The 22564-nt window shown below is 38.3% G+C and overlaps 1 protein-coding gene across 1 annotated transcript in view; it reads left to right on the top strand.

Moving 5' to 3' along the window:
* Window positions 1-22564, top strand: part of CRYBG3 (crystallin beta-gamma domain containing 3) — a 133382-nt gene that overhangs the window by 66290 nt on the left and 44528 nt on the right. Inside the window, exons 8-15 of the mRNA XM_055400895.2 lie at window positions 910-1046; window positions 2300-2414; window positions 3559-3594; window positions 5897-6030; window positions 11955-12081; window positions 19820-19962; window positions 20063-20189; window positions 21101-21133. Coding sequence (XP_055256870.2) covers window positions 910-1046; window positions 2300-2414; window positions 3559-3594; window positions 5897-6030; window positions 11955-12081; window positions 19820-19962; window positions 20063-20189; window positions 21101-21133 — 852 coding nt within the window. The remainder of the gene's footprint in view (window positions 1-909; window positions 1047-2299; window positions 2415-3558; window positions 3595-5896; window positions 6031-11954; window positions 12082-19819; window positions 19963-20062; window positions 20190-21100; window positions 21134-22564) is intronic.

The following is a 22564-nucleotide window of genomic DNA, read 5'->3' on the forward strand; positions in this document are numbered from 1 at the left end:
AGCCAGGTGCAGAGATAGCATGGATAACAGTGTGACTGAAGAGTTGTAGGTAGGTAGTGTAGTCGTGGGTTATTGTGAGTTAGTTGTGGGTCGTTGCCGTATTTTAAAAGGAAAACCAAAATATGAATATGAATTGCTTGGGTCTCAAGTCAAGGAGTATGACGAGGGATGTGGTGTTCCCACATGCCCAGCTGTATAAAGAGTAAGCTTACTGGATCGGTGGTCTAGGCCCGTAATCAAAGTCTTGGCCTTGATGAAAGACCTTGACAGTGGCAATTTTAAAGAAAAGTTTGACAGGACATGGTGACAGTGGATGTGTGATGAATTGTAGGATCAAATTTCATAATGTCTTTCTTCTTCAAACCAACTTATACTATAGAAAATAAATACCACAAGTAAGAAAACAGATTTCCTTTACCCTCACCTCTAATTCCTACTTCTTTTGTCAATGTAATTTAGATAACCCGCTGAGAGAGTGGTGCCTCTCAGTTATTTATTTTTTATGTTCCCCATGAGATCAGCTTTTATTTAACTCCCTTCCTCCCTATGGCTTTGTTATGCTTCTGAGAAGGAAGGCTTACAAACTCTTGGCACTCATATATTGGTAACTTTGAACATTGCTTAATGGAGCAGGACTTTTAAAAACAAAGCAGAAAGAATCAGGGTGATATTTTTCAATCAATAATATTTATATAATTTTCATGTTGTCAATGTAACTTCTTAGAAAAATTTACTTTAACATACTGGTAAGAAACACTGAACTGAAGAAAAACTGTTTCCTTTATGCTGTTATTGGTTAAAAATTCAGCTGAATGGTGAGAATAATTGTAACTGCATATCCAGGGTATTGAGGATACTACAGTGTGTGTCTCTAGATATTTCAAAGTCAACTTTTTTTTTTCTTTCCAGGATTGCAGTATTCCAGAGATAGAGCTTTGCCCACAGTCTGACCCGGCATGTTGCCCTGTCTCCATCCAGCGAGCGGTCCCCAATTTGGAAGAGCTGAATATCCCCAAATCTGTGTCCTTCACCGTGAAGTCAGGCATGTGCGTATCTGCTTCTCTTCACTACAGTGATTGATGGCTACCAAAATTAACTTTGTCTCATATTTCAATTGGTGACCTACACATTTCTGAAGTGTTAAGTTTGCTGTGTATACTTCTGAATGCCTAAGAAAGACTTTTTCATCTTTTAAAACAGATTCTGTCTTTTTTTCAGATCCAGTTAAGTTTTTGATAGATGACTCACAGAAACAGATACAGGTTCCCAGACACCATTTTTGAAAGAGGAATCCATTGTCTTTTCACCCACCAGTCTGTGGGACTGAGAAATACATACATATCCCTGACCTAAATCTCTGGAGCCTGAGCTGTTTGCAGTGTCTGTCTCAGGGCTGGTAGTTACTGAGGGCCTTTATCGTACCCGTGTTTATTACTCTTCTATTCCTGGAAGATAGGTCGAGCTACTCTCCTGTCACAAATGAAAAAATTACGTGGCTTGTCCTAAGCTGCCAGCTGGTAAGCATGGATTTAATACTAGGCCTTTCTGATTCCAAAGGTATCTTCAGGACTGTGGGTCTGAGTTCAGTGTTAATTCAGTCTCAGATTGACTTGAGTCGTAAGTTCTGTGATTTCTGGTTCAATGTGGATCCTTCTTCCCTCTTCGTCCGTTTTCATCTGCTCTGATGATGGCTGGTGTTGAATTTAGGGGTCACTGTTGGACATCTCCCTTCATCTCTACCACATGTTAGAACTATTGGGCAGACCCGGTAATTAACACAGTCCCGAGAACTGTCTGTAATTATCAAGTTTAGCTGGTTTCTGGATGGTTCTTTTAGGAATCTTATTTCAAATACTCTTCCTGAGAGAAACCAAGAACTAATACTGATGCTGAAACTATGGGTCAAAGGTGTAAAATGCATAGTGGAATCCCTACCTCTGATTGCCCAAGTTTAAAACAGAAATATAATGGAATGATATTTTTCAGTTATATCCTAATTGCATTAAAGGTTTCACAACTTTTAAATACTGGAAAACATATAATAGGAAGGTGATGCCAGTGCTTGGAAAACATATAATAAACTTAGAATAGTGTGTGAATGTAAGTAGTTAATAACATGTTGATTCATCGTTATATGTTGTCTAGCAGTGTCACTTTGAATGTGTTTCACTGATGTAATTCTGTGACAGAGATTTCTTCTTCTTTTGTAGCTTTTTTTTTTTTTTTAGCTTTTAACTCTTACAGAACCAGATTAAAGTATTCCTATTATACTTTAACGAACCATTCATTTCTTATTTAGTTGGCTTGCCTACCCGGATATTAATTTCAAGGGGCAAGCTATAGTTTTGGAGGAAGACCATGGACTCTTTGAGATTTCTGCAGCAGAACTGAAATCATTGCATCCACTTCAAATGGTAAGCAGATATAAAATGAAACATTTCCCCAAGTATCCATGAATTCAAAAATGAGATAGCTCTGATGATTGGTCATGCATCTCGGTCTTGAGACATGTATATGTCTACTACAAAACTGGCAGACTAGTCATACCTTGTTGTTTTGTTTCTTTCAGTCTTTGTGAAATATTTTAATGTTTTCTAGAAACATCTCCATTTTAATGTTTTTCTAGATGTCTGAATTTACTTTGTACTATATTTATCACCATTTATGCAGTTTCCTTGTATTACTCTTTGAACAATTAGCCTACTTTAAAAAATTCTGAATTTGTTTTTTTGATTCTTCTTAGAAAATTGTGTGTTGTATATTATACTCTTCCATTGCAATGATGAATGATAAGTTTAGCATTAATAATAAATGGGTAGGTCTGTGAATGGTTACTTAAAAGTAATAAATATTTGTATTAATGATTTGTTGCAAATATTTTTATTTGGGGGCAAACTGTTCAATTAAATAGTGGCTATGTGACAAACCATTTTTGTGCTGTGCCTTAAAAAGATACTAAAAACCAGAAAAAAAGCAGAAATTTTAAGGAGTATCACAATGTGGAGTAGCACTGGAAACAAATTCTAGACTAGAGCTTTTGTGAGGAGTGGGTTACCTTTTATGCTCTATGTCCATGTGGTCATGAAGACAGCAAGTATGACAGGACTTGGAAGATAAAATGCTCTAACACAGAAAGCCCAAGCCTTGGTAGAGAAGAGACTGAGTATTAAGTGGTTTAGAAATCTACCCTGCCAAATCAAAGTTTTCAGTCTACTAACAACTCCACTCTTCTTTTTGAGACATTCTGCTGTGGGATTAAATCTTTAATTGGTCACATGTACTTAAGCACTAAAGCTTGGTTTCCTTCCTTGTAGTGGCTGTACTCTGGAAAGTATCTTTCCAAGATTTCTTACCCCATTTACATTGATATAGAGTAGTCTGACTTGATTTTGACTACTGTAGAATTCTATACTTAAAATTTTTAAATACCACAACTTAAATTTGGTATGTAAGCTTCACCAATCAAGTTTTTATATAACCTACATACATTACTTAGTTGTGGTTAGTTACATTTTAAATATGAATATATCTAATATTAAAATTTTTTGTCATCTTAAGGGTGGACTGAAAGTGGAAATGCCTATGAACTTAAAGGTGAGTCTTGAACAGACTTTGGTAGCAGGCTAAAAAGTTTGAGAATTAAATCTTTAACTGTTTGTGTGTGTCTTAAGTCGCTCCAGTCGTATCCAACTCTTTGCAACCTCATGAAGCTTCTCTGTCCACGGGATTTTCCAGGCAAGAATACTGGAGTGGGTTGCCATTTCCTTCTCCAGGGGATCTTCCCGACCCAGGGATTGAACCCACGTCTCTTGTATCTCCTGCATTGGCAGGCGAGTTCTTTATCACTAGCACCACCTGGGAAGCCCCTAACTATTTGGGACTATTACAGTAAAAATGTATGCTGGCAATATCTAGGTAATGTATCTTGGGTTGGTGGGCAGTGACTGCACACAGGGCTTTCTGAGGGCCCACGCTCAAATGACGAGAGGGCTCAGTACAGAAAGGTGGAGGTCTGTTCTGACAACCCAGTCAGAACCGGTAAGCTCCTACAGGCTGGAAAGATGATAGGTTTGATATTTATTTTATTGGGGGCGAGGAGTTGAGGTGATAGCTAGACTTTCAAGTGGAAATGCCCCGCAGGCATTTGGGAGCAGTGCTCAGGATGGAGATCAAGGATGATCAGGAGGAGAAGCAAGCAGCTTCTATCAGGTGATGTCAGTTTCAAAGTATGAGTATCTGAAGGGAACAGTAGAGGCACCGGAAACTAGGGTGGTGTAATGCCAGAATTAAGTATGTTTTGGGAAAGAAAAAGAAATGGAATTGTAGAATGCCTATAAAAAGAGACAGGAAGAAAATCAGTGTAGTGATGAAAGATGCAAACAGACCTCTGTTTAATTAGAGTACAGCACTTTCAGAGGCAGGCAGGGACACAGGGATTCATCCATCCTTCTCTCCAAACCAAGGCACAATTCCCCCAGCTTTCTCATTCCTGGGCTTCCTAATTTGTGGAATTGACTACCATTCTCCCAATCACATAGATGGAGTTTTGTTTTTTTTTTTTTAAACTTAGTATCTGAATGAATCTAATGCAATTTGGCTGTATGTTGGAATCATACATATGTGAGTTCTAAAAAAATGCTTATGCCTGTGTTACACTGGAAAAGATACTTATTTGGCCTGGGGTGTGGTTAAAATTTTTCAGCGCTCCCTAGGTGACTCTTGACATGCAGCCAGGGTTTTGAACTGGTGACCTAATAAGTGCAGAATTGGTTGTGACACTCCCTGAGTGACTTGTCTCAGTCCCTTTGTGTGCTGCATCAGGACTTTGGGCTGGCTCTTCTGTGGACAGTTGCAGTCTGAGGCATGTGAATGGAATGGTCACAGTTTTTAAGTTGTTAGATGTTGGCTTGTGACTTACTCATCAAAGAATTACTGCTTCTTGCTTACTTTGAATGTGTTCAACATATGTAGCGTGTGTTAAACCCAAATAATACTTCATCACTTCTAATACAGCACTCTGAAAATTTAATATGTAGAAAACAGCAGGACCAGTACTAAATTTTTTTTTTCAGTCTGTGTTATGTTCTTAGTGTTGTTGTTTTTAAATAAAGAAGCTATAACTTGCTGGTTCAGTGTGTTTTAAGCATGGGATTTTATTCACCAATTGTATACAAATTATGCCATCAGCCATAAATAGGACCAGGTGATAAAGTGTGGGTGGATGAGTGCTCTTACTGTCATCGCTTCCCTGAACCCCACGGGCAGCTTATGCTTGGGAAATAAAATTTTAAAAATAGAAGGGAAGTACTTGTACCAATCCAAGTTTGAAGTAAACGAAATGCTAGAAAGCTGTGTCCTACTGCATTTCCTCCTCCATTTGAACCAAATATCCAGTAAGAATACCAAATGTTTTTCAATCATTTCTAACTTTTAGGAAGTTTTTTATTTAAATTCAAGAATTTGCGTATGTAATTCTTAGTAGTGACCATACAAGCAATGTTGCAAGAAATAGCAAGTTTTCTCAAACTCAAGAGAGTTTGGGTGTCTTAATAGAGGAAATTCAGTAAATATAAAGTGGGTCTGTATCAAACATTGAACAGAGAGAAAAACGTAGATAGTTCAAGACAGTTCACTCTTTGCAATGGTCCTAGGATTTGGGTAAATAGAACATGTAATTATATTTGAGTATGTTGATATAAGAGAAATTATCAAGATATTTTATAATGGATAAAGACTCATATTCCTTGTGAATGTCGGACAGTATTCTATATTTTGAGTATAAAGGAAGAAAATGAACTTTGGTCCTTCATTCAGGTTGTGGCCTCTAGTGTCACAAATCAGTATGTATCTATTCTAAAATATGAGTATGCTAAGTGATTTTTTTCATATTTTTTAGGTTATTATTTATGAAAAACCTCACTTCCGTGGACAGGCCAAAGAGTTTAGTGAACACATAGATTCTGTCCCTAATTTTTTAAAAAATGATGTAGACTTTCATGGAATTGGATCAATCCGTGTCATCGGTGGAGTGTGAGTATTATATATTTTCCATACGTGATTCCCTTGTCTAGTTTTGAAGATCAGCACAAACAAATGTGCTGATCAGAGCAAAAACAACTTACTTTAATCTAAAAATATACATCCCTTCTGAAATGTGGGGAATAGAACCTATTAGTGACGGCTTTGTGTGAACTCTTGTTATTATTAGAGATTTTGACATAGATTAAATGAAGGGAACAGTCTCTAAAGCTTGAGCACTTAGTATTTGTAAGCACAGTGTAGAAGATAAGAATTGCAAGACAAGATTATTTCTCGACAGCTTATGCGCATGCATGAGAGTCCCAGTTTTCACTCTGTTCTACCTCAGCTGACTTTTGGTGCTAAGGGTCTTGGCAGTGAGTCCTCTCTCATTAAAGAGGTAGCTTGGGTTGTCTGTTTACAAAATCAAGGGTTCTTCTGGCCCTGCACTGTTTTTAAGAAAGCTCCCTAAGAACAAATCCAAATGTAACCAACGCACCTCTACCCCACTCTCAATCAGAAGTTACTGGACTGGGGTGAAACTTTGCATTTGTATCCTCACAGGTAAAACCATAGAAAAGAAGCTTTCCTCATAACTTAATTGCCATGGTCAACTCAGGGCTAGAATTCCTTCAGACATGTGTTAATCTCTCTGTTGATAGGTTGAATTATTAATATTTGAAATGTTGGTTTATTTTTTTAATTTATTTTTATTTGTTTATTTACATTATTGTATTGGTTTTGCCATACATTGACATGAATCTGCCCTGGGTGTACATGTGTTCCCCATCTTGAACGCCCCTCCCACCTCCCTCCCCATCCCATCCCTCTGGTTCATCCCAGTACACCAGCCCCGAGCATCCTGTATCATGCATTGAACCTGAACTAGAGATTCGTTTCACGTATGATAATATACATGTTTCAGTGTCATTCTCCCAAATCATCCCACCCTCGCCCCCTCCCACAGAGTCCAAAAGACTGTTCTATACATCTGTGTCTCTTTTGCTGTCTCATATACAGGGTTATCGTTATCATCTTTCTAAATTCCATATATATGCGTTAGTATACCATATTGGTGTTTTTCTTCCTGGCTTACTTCACCCTTTATAATAGGCTCCAGTTTCATCCACCTCATTAGCACTGATTCAAATGTATTCTTTTTAATTGCTGAGTAATAATACTCCATTGTGTATATGTACCACAGTTTTCTTATCCATTTGTCTGCAGATGGACATCTAGGTTGCTTCCATGTCCTGGCTATTATAAACAGTTCTGCGATGAACATTGGAGTACATGTGTTTATTTTAATTTTAAGCATCAATATCTCTTATTTGCAGTACATCATATAACTTGTTCATTGTATTCTAGCAAAAGATGCTGCTCAAATGTTTCATTCAAAGAAGTTAAATGACTTGTTTAAGATTACTCAAGGGTCTATATTTAGAGACTTAGAGTTTGCAGTTTCTGACACTAGATTAAGTAATGGATACACCAGCCAAAATGGAAATGTACTATGCAATGCATTGGATATGTAGGTCATGTCTGTAACTGGTCTTGTTACTGACCAAGGTTCTTGACCTCTTAAACAATAGGAATTGATCAGAGACCAGACTGGAAATTCAGGTAAGGCTTTATTAGAGCTCCTGTTGCAGCAGAGGGGATCAAGAACAAACAACAGGTTTCCCCTGCTTGCTTGTTCCCTGAGGTAGAGGCGAGCTTGTCCAGGAATTGACAGCTTAGTGATTTGCCCACCCCTAAGGTGGTATCTGATTGATAGAGTGCCTGATGAACTCTGGACGGAGGTTCGTGACATTGTACAGGAGACAGGGACCAAGACCATCCCCATGGAAAAGAAATGCAAAAGAGCGAAATGGCTGTCTGAGGAGGCCTTACAAATAGCTGTGAAAAGAAGAGAGGCGAAAAGCAAAGGAGAAAAGGAAAGATATAAGCATCTGAATGCAGAGTTCCAAAGAATAGCAAGGAGAGATAAGAAAGATTTCCTCAGTGATCAATGCAAAGAAATAGAGGAAAACAACAGAATAGGAAAAACAAGAGATCTCTTCAAGAATATTAGAGATTCCAAGGGAACATTTCATGCAAAGATGGGCTCGATAAAGGACAGAAATGGTATGGACCTAACAGAAGCAGAGGATATTAAGAAGAGGTGGCAGGAATACACAGAAGAACTGTACAAAAAAGATCTTCACGACCAAGATAGTCACGATAATGTGATCACTGACCTAGAGCCAGACATCTTGGAATGTGAAGTCAAGTGGGCCTTAGAAAGCATCACTACTAACAAAGCTAGTGGAGGTGATGGAATTCCAGTTGAGCTATTTCAAGTCTTGAAAGATGATGCTGTGAAAGTGCTGCACTCAATATGCCAGCAGATTTGGAAAAGTCAGCAGTGGCCACAGGACTGGAAGAGGTCAGTCTTCATTCCAATCCCAAAGAAAGGCAATGCCAAAGAATGCTCAAACTACCGGACAATTGCACTCATCTCACACGCTAGTAAAGTCATGCTCAAAATTCTCCAAGCCAGGCTTCAGCAGTATGTAAACCGTGAACTCCCAGATGTTCAAGTAGGTTTTAGAAAAGGCAGAGGCACCAGAGATCAAATTGCCAACATCCGCTGGATCATGGAGAAAGCAAGAGAGTTCCAGAAAAACATCTATTTCTGCTTCATTGACTATGCCAAAGCCTTTGACTGTGTGGATCACAATAAACTGTGGAACATTCTGAAAGAGATGGGAATACCAGACCACCTGATCTGCCTCTTGAGAAACCTGTATGCAGGTCAGGAAGCAACTGTTAGAACTGGACATGGAACAACAGACTGGTTCCAAATAGGAAAAGGAGTACGTCAAGGTTGTATATTGTCGCCTTGCTTATTTAACTTATATGCAGAGTACATCATGAGGAACGCTGGGCTGGAAGAAGCACAAGCTGAAATCAAGATTGCTGGGAGAAATATCAATAACCTCAGATATGCAGATGACACTACCCTTATGGCAGAAAGTGAAGAGGAACTCAAAAGCCTCTTGATGAAAGTGAAAGAGGAGAGTGAAAAGGTTGGCTTGAAGCTCAACATTCAGAAAACAAAGATCATGGCATCTGGTCCCATCACTTCATGGGAAATAGATGGAAAAACAGTGGAAACAGTGTCAGACTTTATTTTTTGGGGCTCCAAAATCACTGCAGATGCTGATTGCAGCCATGAAATTAAAAGACGCTTGCTCCTTGGAAGGAAAGTTATGACCAACCTTGATAGTATATTAAAAAGCAGAGACATTACTTTGCCAACCAAGGTCCGTCTAGTCAAGGCAATGGTTTTTCCAGTGGTCATGTATGGATGTGAGAGTTGGACTGTGAAGAAAGCTGATCACTGAAGAATTGATGCTTTTGAACTGTGGTGCTGGAGAAGACTCTTGAGAGTCCCTTGTACTGCAAGGAGATCCAACCAGTCCATTCTAGAGGAGATCAATCCTGGATGTTCACTGGAGGGACTGATGCTAAAGCTGAAACTGCAATACTTTGGCCACCTCATGCGACGAGTTGACTCACTGGAAAAGACTCTGATGCTGGGAAAGGTTGGGGGCGGGAGGAGAAGGGGACGACGGAGAATGAGATGGCTGGATGGCATCACCAACTCTGTGGACATGAGTTTGAGTGTACTCGGGGAGTTGGTGATGGACAGGGAGGCCTGGCGTGCTGTGATTCATGGGGTCGCAGAGAGTCGGACACGACTGAGCGACTGAACTGAACTGAAGGTGGTATCATCTGCAGAGGGCATGCACAGTTCTCCGCTTTTGCTCCTGACCCCCTGCTTTTTCTTTCTTTTCTTTTTTGTCTCTTTATGTCTTTTGTCCAGAATTTGCCTCAGCTGTACATGAACACAGTGATTTGTAGTCCCACAGTTTCTTCGTACTTTGTTCCTCTGGGAGAGGTTTATTCACGTGTAAGAATTGCAGCACTGCAGCAAAGGGTCCCAGGCCCCAGCCTGTCTCAGTCTGACATATTAGTTATTATCCACTTCCTCACCTTTAAAATTAAAAAATTTATCAGAGACTTGAAAAACAAATCTGTTTTGGATAAATTTTTATTGTGTTGTATGTAGTCGCAGTGTTCTCTGATCCGTGGACATGTCCGCTTCTTGTTAGTCCTGTGATAAAATATTTTTCTTTTCTTTAAGATCTGAGTGATTTTTATCATGAACTAGATTTTGATTTGCATTATTTTCTAAGTGTATTTGTGATTATTTTATAAAATCTCAAAATATTATGGCTAGTAAAACATTATACACACTTTCATTTTTTATATGACGCCTGCAGGAGAAAAATGTGATGTCCAATATAAAGATGAACAGGCGACTTTTATTTTTTCCACTAATTCTACTATTTTTTTTTTTTTTTACTGCTTCACGATTTCATTATTTTTCACTTTTAACTCTTGAACTTTATCTGTAAATAATAGGAACTGTTCCTCACCTTTGTCCTGTCTTAAGGAATCTAGAGAAAATGAGGTTGATGTGTCTTCATTTTTCTGAGATAACATCTATTTTTAAATATCCCAGATAGATGTAAATTGAATCTTAATTAAAACTTAATCTACTGAGAAAGGCTGTGCAGATTTTTGAACTGTCATACTTTACTGATTTCTCCTTTAATATTAGGTCTTCTGCATCTTATTTTTCCCATTCAGGTATATTAAAAGCATGTTTTGAATAGTCCCATTTATCTAAACTTAGAATTTGAAAGTTCTCTTATAAAATTTATTTTCACATAGTAGTTTAAGAACACAATAATAGTAGTTTCTTTATATATTCCAAACATGCTGATATATCTAAAATGTTTATTCTAACTCACATGGACCCTCACCCTTTTCCATACCGTATGCACACCTACAGAAATTAGATATGGGTTCAAGAGTACTGTTACTTTGTACCCTAGGAAAACAGTTCTTAGGAATACTTTCTGTATCTTCCCAAAAGAATGTAGTTAGCCCTACCCGGCTTCATTTTGACAAACTCTAGAATTCAGCAGTCCCCAGCCCAGGAGCCCACAGTAGTCACTCTTGGAATCTGCCCCATTGGAGCAGGTCCCACTCTAGTTACACAGTGCCAGCTCAGGGCAGATTTAAGCAGGGCAGCGTGTGTTTTATCTATGCCCACACTGCATTAGCTACTTGGGTGACCACAGATTAAGGTAAGTTTCCTGAAGAACTAATGAGTAATGGTGTTTATCCGTGTTCGGTACTGATAATTTTAAATTGGAAGTCAAGAAGCCTCTGTCCTTGGAAAGTCCGCCATGGTGCTTCCTGTTTCCATTATCACCACTAATAAAATGGTGGGAGCAACATTTCCTACCTGTAAATATTTACAGAAGTCTTTGTATATATTTAGACCCCCAGAGCTAATACCAGCCCTAGTCGCATTTCCCAGTTTCTCCTTGCTAAACCCTCCTGTAATGTGTTTCTGATCCAAAGCTGGTGATAGGTTCCTTCGAGTTAAACCCTAAATACATGTTTAATATAGTGATCATTCTGTGATTCCAGCAGGGCTTAATCAGAAAAATAAGACTGATTGTCTTTGACTCTCATTGTGGATTTGCAGTATTTCTCATTGTCTGTGCTTTCCATTATTTTTTCCTTGGCAGGCTGTTCTCTGACCATGCTGTGATGGTGGTATAGGGTCAGGCCACAAACATTTAATGTGTTACTGTGTTGCAGTCCTGTAACAGCTAACCTTTTGTTGGGAAAAGCCTCCAAACTATAAAAATTATTGATCCATGAAGTTTACACCATTCGTTTGTCTCTGTGAATGCTAGCAAAATAAGTGTATTGCTTTTTTAAGAGATGGTGATGTGCTTTATCATGATTTTCTCTCTTTCTTGACTGCGGTTTTATTAATAACTCAGTTGTATGTCCTCTATTTTTAGATGGGTTGCCTATGAAAAAGAACATTTTAAAGGCCAGCAGTTCTTGCTTGAAGAAGGAGATTTTGAAGACAGTAATGCCTTTGGGGCATTAAGTGGTTCCATCTTGTCTTTCCGGTACTTACAAGCTGTGAGTTAATTTCCTTATTCTTGATTTTCTTTTTCTTTTTTTTTTTTAGCTTTCCATGAAAATTGGACATGACCTCTGGTAGAACATAAAATGATAAAATGTTTCTACTACTTGAGACCGTTAAGTTGAATGGCTTATATGACTTGCCTTTCTTAACTGCCATGATTATTACAGAATATTTATGTGTATTTTTCATCCATTGATTCCATAATCATTTTTGTACACCTGCTGTTAGATAGATTGTGTCAGGTGCTGGAGATATGATGGCTAGACACTGACTCCCTATGTGGTAGGGTTGATAGTACCTATGTAAATGTTTGATGTTGTTTGACTGTGATTGGATTCAACACAAAGTATTCAGGATACCCAGAGAAAAGTCAAATACTTCCCTTTTGAAGTAGACAGGAAAAGAGGGCAGCTGAGTTGAAATTTCAAGTTTTAGAGTTAGCTCAGTGCAATTTTGGAACAGGGTAAAGAAGAAAGATGGGTGTTTTAGCAAGAGGTTAACATTTTAAAAAGCAAGGATGGGAGCCAGTGTTGGGGATGAGCTCATGCAGGGGGCATCTGGCAGTGTCTGGAGACATTTTGGATTGTTATGACTTTGGGAGGGTGGGGGGTTGTCAGGCTACAGACATCTAGTGGTTAGAGGCCAGGGAGGCTGTTCAGCCCCTACAATTCATTGGACAGCCCCCACAGCAAGGAATCATCAACCTAAAATATTACTGGTACTAAAGTTGAGAAACCCTCATATAAGTGAAACTGATGTTTTGGAAATGCAGTAAAATCAGGATATTAGAGCTCGGGAAGATGAATCCAGAGCCAGAAAATGAAGGGCCTTATATGCTATGTTAAGGAGTTCACACTTTTTTTCTTGACTTGACCAGAAAGAATGAATTTTAGGCCTAGTGAGCGTGATGCAGTCCAGTTCAGTTGCTCAGTCGTAACCGACTCTTTGCGACCCCATGAATCACAGCACGCCAGGCCTCCCTGTCCATCACCAACTCCCGGAGTTCACTTAAACTCATGTCCATTGAGTCGGTGATGCCATCCAGCCATCTCATTCTCTGTCGTCCCCTTCTCCTCCCACCCCCAGTCCTTCCCAGCATCAGAGTCTTTTCCAGTGAGTCAACTCTTCACATGAGGTGGCCAAAGTATTGGAGTTTCAGCTTCAGTGAGTGTGATTAGATTAGCATTTTAGAAAGGTTTTTATTTTTTTGGTGAATGTATCAAGAAATAGCATGAGGTGAAGGAGGTAAGCCTGGAGGCAGAAGGTCTAGAATGTTCCAGGACTGGAAGACACAGGGAAGAGGAGATAGACGGACACTAGAGAGTTCTGCAGGATATCAAGGCTTGCTTATCAGATGTTGCTCACTTTTCTGACCAGCTCTGGAGACTTCTGTAATGTGTTCAGAGGGCCATGCTTTCTCATAATTAAGAAGTTATACCACTGCAGTATATTTCCAAAATAATCTTTACCCATATAAACTCTAAACTATCTGGCATGGCCTCCAAAGCCACCTTTTGAAAGAATTGATGATGCAGTGAAGGGTGATTATTGGGTCCAGGTGGGCTCTGTGTGCTCTGTTCCCTAGTTTCTGTCTGTCAGGGTCACAAGCTCCACTGTTGCAACCCCTCACTTGGTCGGGCAGCAGGAGCCAGAATGAGAGAGAAGAATCACAGGGAATAAGGGAGCTTTTTTTTTTGTCCACAGTGATCCTTGTTAGTAAAAAAATTGAGTTGAAAAACCAGTTCTCCTAAAAGAAGGGTAGCAGAGCCAATTGAAGATTGGGTACTAAGTTGTCTGAGCAGTGGACAGGTAGCTTTTGAGGTCTTTAGTACACAAGTCTAATGTACAAGGGCCAAAGGTTTTCTCTAGCCACTTATTCCTTGAGCACTGAAAGGCACGCCAGACAAAACATGATAAAGCCTGTGTCTTTTTCTTTTTTAGTTCGTGATAACCACATGCATTGAGGAAGTTAAGCATCATGATTCAGAGCATCTCCCACCTAGTACTGAATGATTTTAAGAACTTCCCTCCTGATTTAAAAAAAAAAAGTGGAGCCGAAGTTTGCTCCTAGAAATGTTCAGCAGAAAATGTGATGGTATCTTCCAAGGCGACTGTGACTAAAACAGGCAAAACTCCACGATTTCACTAGTTGAATTCTTCAAATAGTAGAAAATGTCGAAAGAAAAAAAACACTATAGCTAAAAAGTCAGGAGATACTTGATATAGACAGTCTATGAGAAAATACATTGGAAAAATTGCCAAAAATTGCCATGTTAAACCACTGCTGTAAATAGAAGTTTTGGGGATTTATGAAAATGATAAAACATAGTTTTTAATACACATAATTTCCTTCAAAGAAAATCTATTCTCTTTAAATTAGGTTTTAAAAAAATTAAGACTAGCTTGTAAAGATATTATCATCATCCTCATTATGATATTCCTAATATCTTCAGGTGCTTACTAATGGCTTTACATGCATGCTTATATTTAATCTTCACAAAAATGATGAGATAGAGACTTTTATGACTCCCATTTTACAGATACAGAAACTAAGGATCTCAGAGCTTAGGTACTATGCCAGGTGCAGAGCTGTAATTTGATGGGAGACTCTGTCTTGCCCACGTCACGTTTCCCATTGTCCTTGTCACAGAATGATTAGACTAAAAAGCACTTCAGGAGTGGAAAGCTGGAATCTCATTCAGCCAATAGCTTATTAGCATTTCATTTGTAGCTGTAAATATATAGTTACTCTGCAGACTAATACACGTGTATAATAAAGAATTATTTACATAAATTTAAATTATAAACAGTCTGAAAATTATGTTTACACAAATGTTTTCACATGAAATATTTTCTTCAGACATAGCATGGAATTGGGTGGAGGTTCTCTTTTTAAAAACCACTTTATTGAAGTATGATTGACATGTAGAAAGCTGTACGTATTTATTGTATACAGTTGAGGCATTAGGGAATGAGTATGGAGAAGGAAATAGCAACCCACTCCAGTACCCTTGCCTGGAAAATCCCATGGATGGAGAAGCCTGGTAGGCTGCAGTCCATGAGGTCGCAAAGAGTCGGACACGACTAAGCGATTTCACTTTCACTTATATACCCATCAGACCATCAACGCCCTGGACATACTTGTCTCCTCTCAGAGTTTCCTCATGCCCTGTTTATAATTATTAATTTTTCGTGATAAGACACAACATAAGATCTACCCTCTTTGAAAATTTTAAGTATATGATACAGTTATTGTTAGACATAGGGTGAACAGCTCTTGGGGTTGTCATAGACAGTGGGATTAACAGGCAGAGCTGATGTGAGACATACAGACTCTCAAAGGTCTCTAACCTGGGAAAGAGTAAAGTACTGCTTTTGAGATCTAAGTTGAAATAATATCAAATAAACAGATGAAAGGTAGAAAAGTTGCATAACATAATACGGTCTTCTAATGTCCTGGCTCTAGTATATGGAACACTCTGGATCTACAAAGGTCAGATCTTGGACATGTCCCTTAGGGATAATGTGGTCTGTGTCACGGAGTGCTTTGGAGAGGATGACCAGAAATGTGTTTCTAATTCCAAATGAGTCAGGCAGATATAGTGACTTGGAGTTGATTATTTTATAAAGAGAAAAGGACCAGGAGGAAGGAATATAGCAGTAACTTAGACTCCAGGGATTAAAGAAGGAATTTTTATTCTTGGCTCTCTCTATAAGTTTCTTGGTATGCTTGTTTTCCCTCAGTTTCATACTCGCCTAAGTTTTGGATTTGCTTTTGTTCTGATTTTCAGACTCGGGGCCTCTTTTCAGATCTGTCAAACCAGGTGGTATGCAGCAGACACCGTTGTGTCCCCTAAATTAGTGGACACATCAGATCTCCCCTGGTGTCTTGGTGTCTTGTTTTACGCTGCCCACCCAGGGAGGTTGTCGTGCAGGAGTTCCAGAACCTGATGAGCTGAGGGATTTTATGGAATTTAAAAATAATCAAATTATTGATCCTTAAGACTTATTTTTGGTCCTGAAGCAACTGCTCATTAGCTCATTCTGATAGTGGGGAGTACTGTACCTGAGACTGCGTTAGACTCTCCAGATTTTTGGTTCTGTTTAAGAACTTTAACATAGAGTGCAGATTTGAGGTTCCATCATTATTCATCTTTCTGGAGCAACAGAGGTCCACTTAAATCCGTGTGACTTTGAAAGTTATTTAATAAGTTTAAGTTATTTAATTGTGCTTATAGTCGGAATGATGGTAAGCTGGTAACCTCACAGGACTTATGTCCTATTACAGTCACCTCATGAGCAAGGCAGTTAGAAGGTTTGGTTTTTTGTTTTTGTATTTTCTTGCATATTTATTTATTTTACTTTGGACATGTGACCCTGGAGATTTAGCTCCAGATGATTGGATTTGGCTTAGAGTTAGAGCTCCCTGCAGCAGGTACACCGTATTGATGGCAACTAGTCAACTGGATCAGATATTGTGTATTTGGTAGGTTTGGTTATAACGAGCAGAGAGGGTCAAAGCCAGGAGACAGACTCAGAAACGTTTTTAGAAAAAGATGGAAGGCAGAAGCTACAAGGCAAGGAAAGCTATGAATAAACAAAAGCAGGAGGTTAAATGGGAGAACAGTGTCTCTGTTAGGAGACCCTTGTGCCCTTGGCCACATCTCTGAGCATAGGAGCCAGAGCAGGAAGGACAGAGACTCCAGCCATGTGAGTATATTTATTTGTGAACCCGTGGACTGCCAGCACTTGTACTTGGCACCAGGTCCTGTGACAGTAAACCCCTCCTTCTCTGCTCAGCTCCAGACTGCACCATGGCCCTCCAGCCTGCTTCCCAGCTCACCCTCCTCACGGCTGCCAGTCTCCCACAACCCATGCCATAGGATTCATCAAATCAGTGCTCAAGTAAACATCACACCATAACACAAGTGGTTTCTTAATGAAAAGACATAATTGCAGCACATGTTCCCATTTTATTCCAGCATGATGCAGTGGCCCATAGAATACGTCAGCTTATCTCTGCTCCCCTATAACCCTAACAGGGAGTTGAGAACAGTGGCAGGGGCACAGACAAGGCAAAAGGAGAAGTGGGCCATCGCAGAGTCACGAGAGTAGGGCAGGAGAGGTCTGTGTGTGAGAGCTACTGAAGACCTGCCCCTTGTGGTTGGGCCTGACTTAGTTGGCAGCTGTTGATATAAGTTCCTGGCTAGGACCTGGATGGCCACCTTCGGTTGTCATCACCACGTTGTATCCTCACAGCCACCTGGAGCTAGGTATATACTTTCAGGTTGTAAGAAACAGAGGCAAGTTCATGTTCCTTGGGTGACGGAAGTTTATTTTGTCACTATAAGCAAGTTTGTCGACCTGGCACCCAGGCTGTAAAATTTCATTAGGGAGGCTTGTCCTGGGCAAGCAAATCTCTGTTGTTTAGTCGCTAAGTTGTGTGCAAATCTTTGTGACCTCATAGACTGTAGCCCACCAGGCTCCTCTGTCCATGATATTTCCCAGGCATGAATACTGGAGTGGGTTGCCATTTCCTTCTCCAGGGGATCTTCCCAACCCAGGGATCAAGCCCATGTTTCCTGCATTGGCTGGTGGATTCTCTACCACTGAGTCACCAGGGAACCCAAGAAATCTCTAATAGGATGTTAGAGCCTTGATTTAATATATGTATATTCTAGATTTCTATTTGGAGAACTCCAGATCTATGTCTACAATGAGATACAGAAATATCAATATGTGTATATGCATATATGTACATGCATAAATGTATACACATATATATGTAAAATCAGGATTTAAGGAAGCTAAAAAAGATAACAAGTGTTTGAAAAGTATTCTGTTAATAAGATGAGGGATAGATAGTGGGAGTCGTAAAGACTAAATTCACCTAGCTTCCACATTTTTAAGAAAGATGTAAAAGTAATGAAGGTGACAGGTGTTCTCAGGTTCCACGTGTTTACTTTCAAGGAGGAATTGAAAACCCAAATATGGCTCAGAGAATATAATAAAAATTTCTGGTAAAAAGCCTTTATCTTTTTTCCTGAAGTTCCAAATGAAATTTGACCCAGCTGTATCAGCAGTTTTTAAAATCCTTAAAAGCTGACATGTGTTGTAAGTGCAAGAGAATTTTTTTTCAAATGTATTTTCTTTCGCCTCATAGATGCTTTGTTTTTATTGGATACTGTTTTGCTTGTTCATGTAAAATGAATGTTTGTCCTGGAAATCTTAGATTGTAATAATAATAATCATAATGAGAAATTTGATAGCATTTGAGATGTATAGAAGCTGATAACATTTTTCTGTAGGTCTAAAACTTGAGCTACAAACAATGAAATAATAGGCAGAAATAAAGAGTTTTTATTTTTTTAATGTGTTCTGTATTTTCCAGTTAAAAATATACCTATTTGAAATTTTGAAAAAATATAGGGTAAAATTTTTCAACTTCTGGACCCAAAGGTAGCCACTCTTGGTTTTTCTTTTTCTTTTTTTTTCCTATCCTTTTTTAAATGAAAAGTTGAGGGTTTTGTGAGAACTTATAATCTTAACAAGCTTTCACGTTTTAGTTTTTGTCCTACTCTTTTATCCTTCTGTTTATATCTGACAGTGATTAAGAGTTTAGAGTAGACAGGTTTACACTCAAATTCAATCTCTTCCCCTCAATAGCTGTGATATATCAGGGAATTGACTCAGTTTTGTCAGCTGTAAAACAGGAGTGATAGTAAAATAATCACATCAGAAATAAGGCATGTAACACTCTTAGCAGAAGTGAGTATGTGGTATATTTTTAACTGTTAACTTGTTAAAAACTCTCCTTAATTTATTCCATCAAACAGTGGATGCTTAAAGGTTTGTGTTTATAAATCTTTTGGACATTTATACTATTTATAGCTTTTCACTATGATAAATAATTCATCTTTGCATATAAATTAACTGTCATTTAGTTTTAGGAAAAAAGGAATATCACACTCAAAGAATAAACAATTTCAGTCTTTTAAATGTATGTCTAAATTGTTTTCTAAAATAGCTGCAGAACGTATATTTCCACCAGGGATGTTCCCTGATATAACTGGGTTTTTAGATATTTCTTGACTTAAAAAGTGAAACTGTATCTGTTTTAATTTGAATTTCTTTTTTCTTGTAGTGAAATTAGACGTTTGTTTTTAACATTAATTTTTTTTGTGAATAATATTTATTTTGTGAGTTAAGTGTCAAGTTGGGTCTTATAATTTTTCTGTTATTTTTAAGTATTCTGTCTGACTACATGGAGATGTTGTCCTCTGATTTTAATTTTTATAAAACAATTTTTTCAAGCAAATTTCATTTATTCTGTTACATTTAAGCTCATAAAATCGTCTCCCACGATGCCCACAGTACATTGTATGTTTACTTTCTGTTTCAGGTGGCTTTTGCTCTTTAGGCACAAGTTAGAGTTGAGTTTCCTTTATAATTACTGTTATATATGATAGTCTGTAAGTCCCAGCAATTTACTGACTGTGAACTAATTTCTAGTTTCATAAAATTGTATTTCCCTGCCTAAAGTAAATTCAGACTTAAGTTTTCTTTAAACAGTTTAGGAGTAATGCCTATTAAAATTGTCTTCAGTGCCATTTAAAATTCTTCCTGAAGTTGTGTGAAAATTATCCCAAAAGCATGTGAAAATTGCTAAGATATAGCAAGCCATAAAACAAAATGCCTGTGTTCCCTAAACTTTCCTCTTCTTCTTTTTAGAATTTCATAGAATCTTCAATCACACTGTTTGAATCTGATCTGGAAAGTGGGAAGTTTATTGACATTACAAATCAGGAAATTTCTGACTTAGGAGAAATTGGCTTTGGCAGTGAAACAAGGTCCATTCACGTTAAAAGTGGCGTGTAAGTTGTCTCGTAAGAATCATGAGCTACTTTGGTGTTTAAATTGTTGGTTGCTCAATTCTGTGTCACCTCTGTTCTTTTTCTTTTTTATCCTACTTAGATGGGTTGCCTACCAGCAGAAGTTCTTCTGTGGAGAACAGTACATTTTAGAGAAAGGAAAATACAAGTGCTTTTTTGACTGGGGAGGATCAAATAATACAATCATGTCAATACGACCCATCCAGTTGGTGAGTTAAATATGAACATAGCCAGTGCCAGTGGCACGTAATGTGTGGAACAGGCTTTAAAAAGGTGGGACTGTTGGATTATGTTGTATGTATCTATAGAGAAAATGAAACAGCATATGCTTCTGTAGACTCCATAGAGAGCTGGTAGGTAGTATTAGCACCTCCATGATTAGGAACTCTGTCATTCGATTAGTTCATTCATCCAGTAGCATGTATTTAGTGCCTTTGACATGTCAGACAGGACTGATTACTGGAGATAAAGGATGAATAAGCCTGCCCCGATGGGTCTCTGTGTCTCTTAGAGGAGACAGACAATTATGCACTATTACTTACAGTATGACTAGTGAGAAAATGAAGTGTGTAGGCAGGTGTAAGCAGTGCTGAGGGACCGGGGAAAGGGAGCATGGAGAGCCTGGGGCTCTGGGGACCATGCCAGACTTCAAGAAGAGATTCATTGAGTGATGTCTTAGAGGATAAAAGCAATTTTTCCAGAAAAGAAAGTGGGGCAGAAAAGGCAGTTCACAAAGAAGGAATCATCTCTACATGTGCAAAGTTACAAAGTTATGAAAGAGTGTGGCCAGTGTGGATAACAAGCACTGCAGACAGTAAGGATCCCCATGACACAGAGATGGGAGAGAAGTAGGGGAAGTTCAGGGTCTGTCTTTCTAATGGACACTGGGGCACATTTTTCTTTTAGCTCAAAATGAATATTACTCAAATGAATTAAATAAATATTAAGGTTATTATAAACTAATTTAGTAGATTATTTGAGGGTTCTTACCAGTTCAAAGAATCTAGTAAATTGGTCAGATCACATACTTTTTTGTTTTCCAAAGGATATTTGCAGCACTTTCAAAGACAACTAAGAATATATGATTATAATTCTTAAAATGTTTTTATATATGTTTCAGGAACCACTTGGGATAAATGAGCCTGCACATTTGGTATGTTTAAAAATATTCTTAACTTATAATTGTTAAAAATTGCTTACTAAATATGTATGCCCTTTCTCTCAAGTCTGTCTCTTTCCCTGAGATAACTTTTATGTGTCTGCATGGCAGGGCAGTTTATATTGTACTAGGAACCTGTGGGCACCAGTGTGCTTATCCTTGTTACTGATCACATTGGCCTGGGTTTGTCACGGTCCTTTGTTTTTCTCCTACTAGAGCTTTAGCACTGACCACTTTGGGTTTGTCTCAAACCTCTGTCACTTTTTCTTTCCTGTTGCCCATCCATTCTTCAACACCACATTCTTAATCAGCATAGTATGTTACGCTGTCCTGTGGAGGAGCAAACTTACCATTGAGAGATGGCATGCTTATTATGTAAATGTGTTTCTAAAACCTAAGTCACAAATGTCTTAAAAGCTCTGGTAAAACTGCAACCTTGCTTCTTTATTTCTATTGTGTTAATGGTTTGAAAGATTGGGTAATACTCTGGAGCCTCATGTTTGTTTATTATCCATCAAGAGCTAAGATTGTGCTTACTTAGTGCTTCTAATAACCCTGTGAGGTCAGGATTTATCCCGTTTATTCATGAGAAAAACCAAGATTTAGAATTCAAGTGAGCATCATTTCACACAGCTCGAGGTCACAAAAGAGGCACTTTTTGTATCAAATTCCAAGATTTTACATCAAAGAAAGACATAGCGTGGTACAAGCAGTACAATCATATAAGAAAGGGGGTAAAATACAGTGCTTCCTCTGTCTCATTTAAAATAACAGATTTAGAAAAATTTCTTCAAAAAGCCAAAAATAATGATTGGTTCTAAGTATTTGACATTTGCTAGTTATACATAATGTTGAATCTTTTTCTGTGTACATTTTGCACGTTCCTGTCAGTGTTTATATTTCAAATCAGCTTAGTTTAAACCATGTTTCTGTTCACAATGTTTTCAGGTTTTGTTATTTTCTGATTAGCTCAGGCCTCTTGGGAACATTTCCTCTCTGAATATAACTCAGTTTCTGTAGACACTTCCTGCCAGATCTTTATTTTGAATCTTAGAAAACTCCAACCATGAACTTTCAAAGCACTTTTTTTTCTACATGAATCAATGTAACATGAGTAGATAAAAGAGATAAAACTGGGATAATTCCAAGCTGCACATTCTCTGAGTTTTAAGTGCAGATAAAAAAATCACATTCTTTTAAGCTCTGTTTCTCCCCTTCCTCCATTCCCCCCCCGCTTTTTTTTAATGAACTTCCTTGTTTGGGACCGATTGCTCAGAGGATTTTCTTTATAGTATTTCCAGTCCAACTTGAAGAAAAAGGAAGCAGCCGCAAACACCCAGCGAAATTGGCCCCGTTTATTTTCTGAATATGGTTCAACCACTGCCTTGTGAAATAAAGGTCCTGACAAGTGTATGACAGCTGGAC

This window comes from Moschus berezovskii, chromosome 1 (assembly GCF_049115385.1).
Source record: "Moschus berezovskii isolate FMDL1 chromosome 1, NW_MosBer_1.0, whole genome shotgun sequence".
Lineage (NCBI taxonomy): Eukaryota > Metazoa > Chordata > Mammalia > Artiodactyla > Moschidae > Moschus > Moschus berezovskii.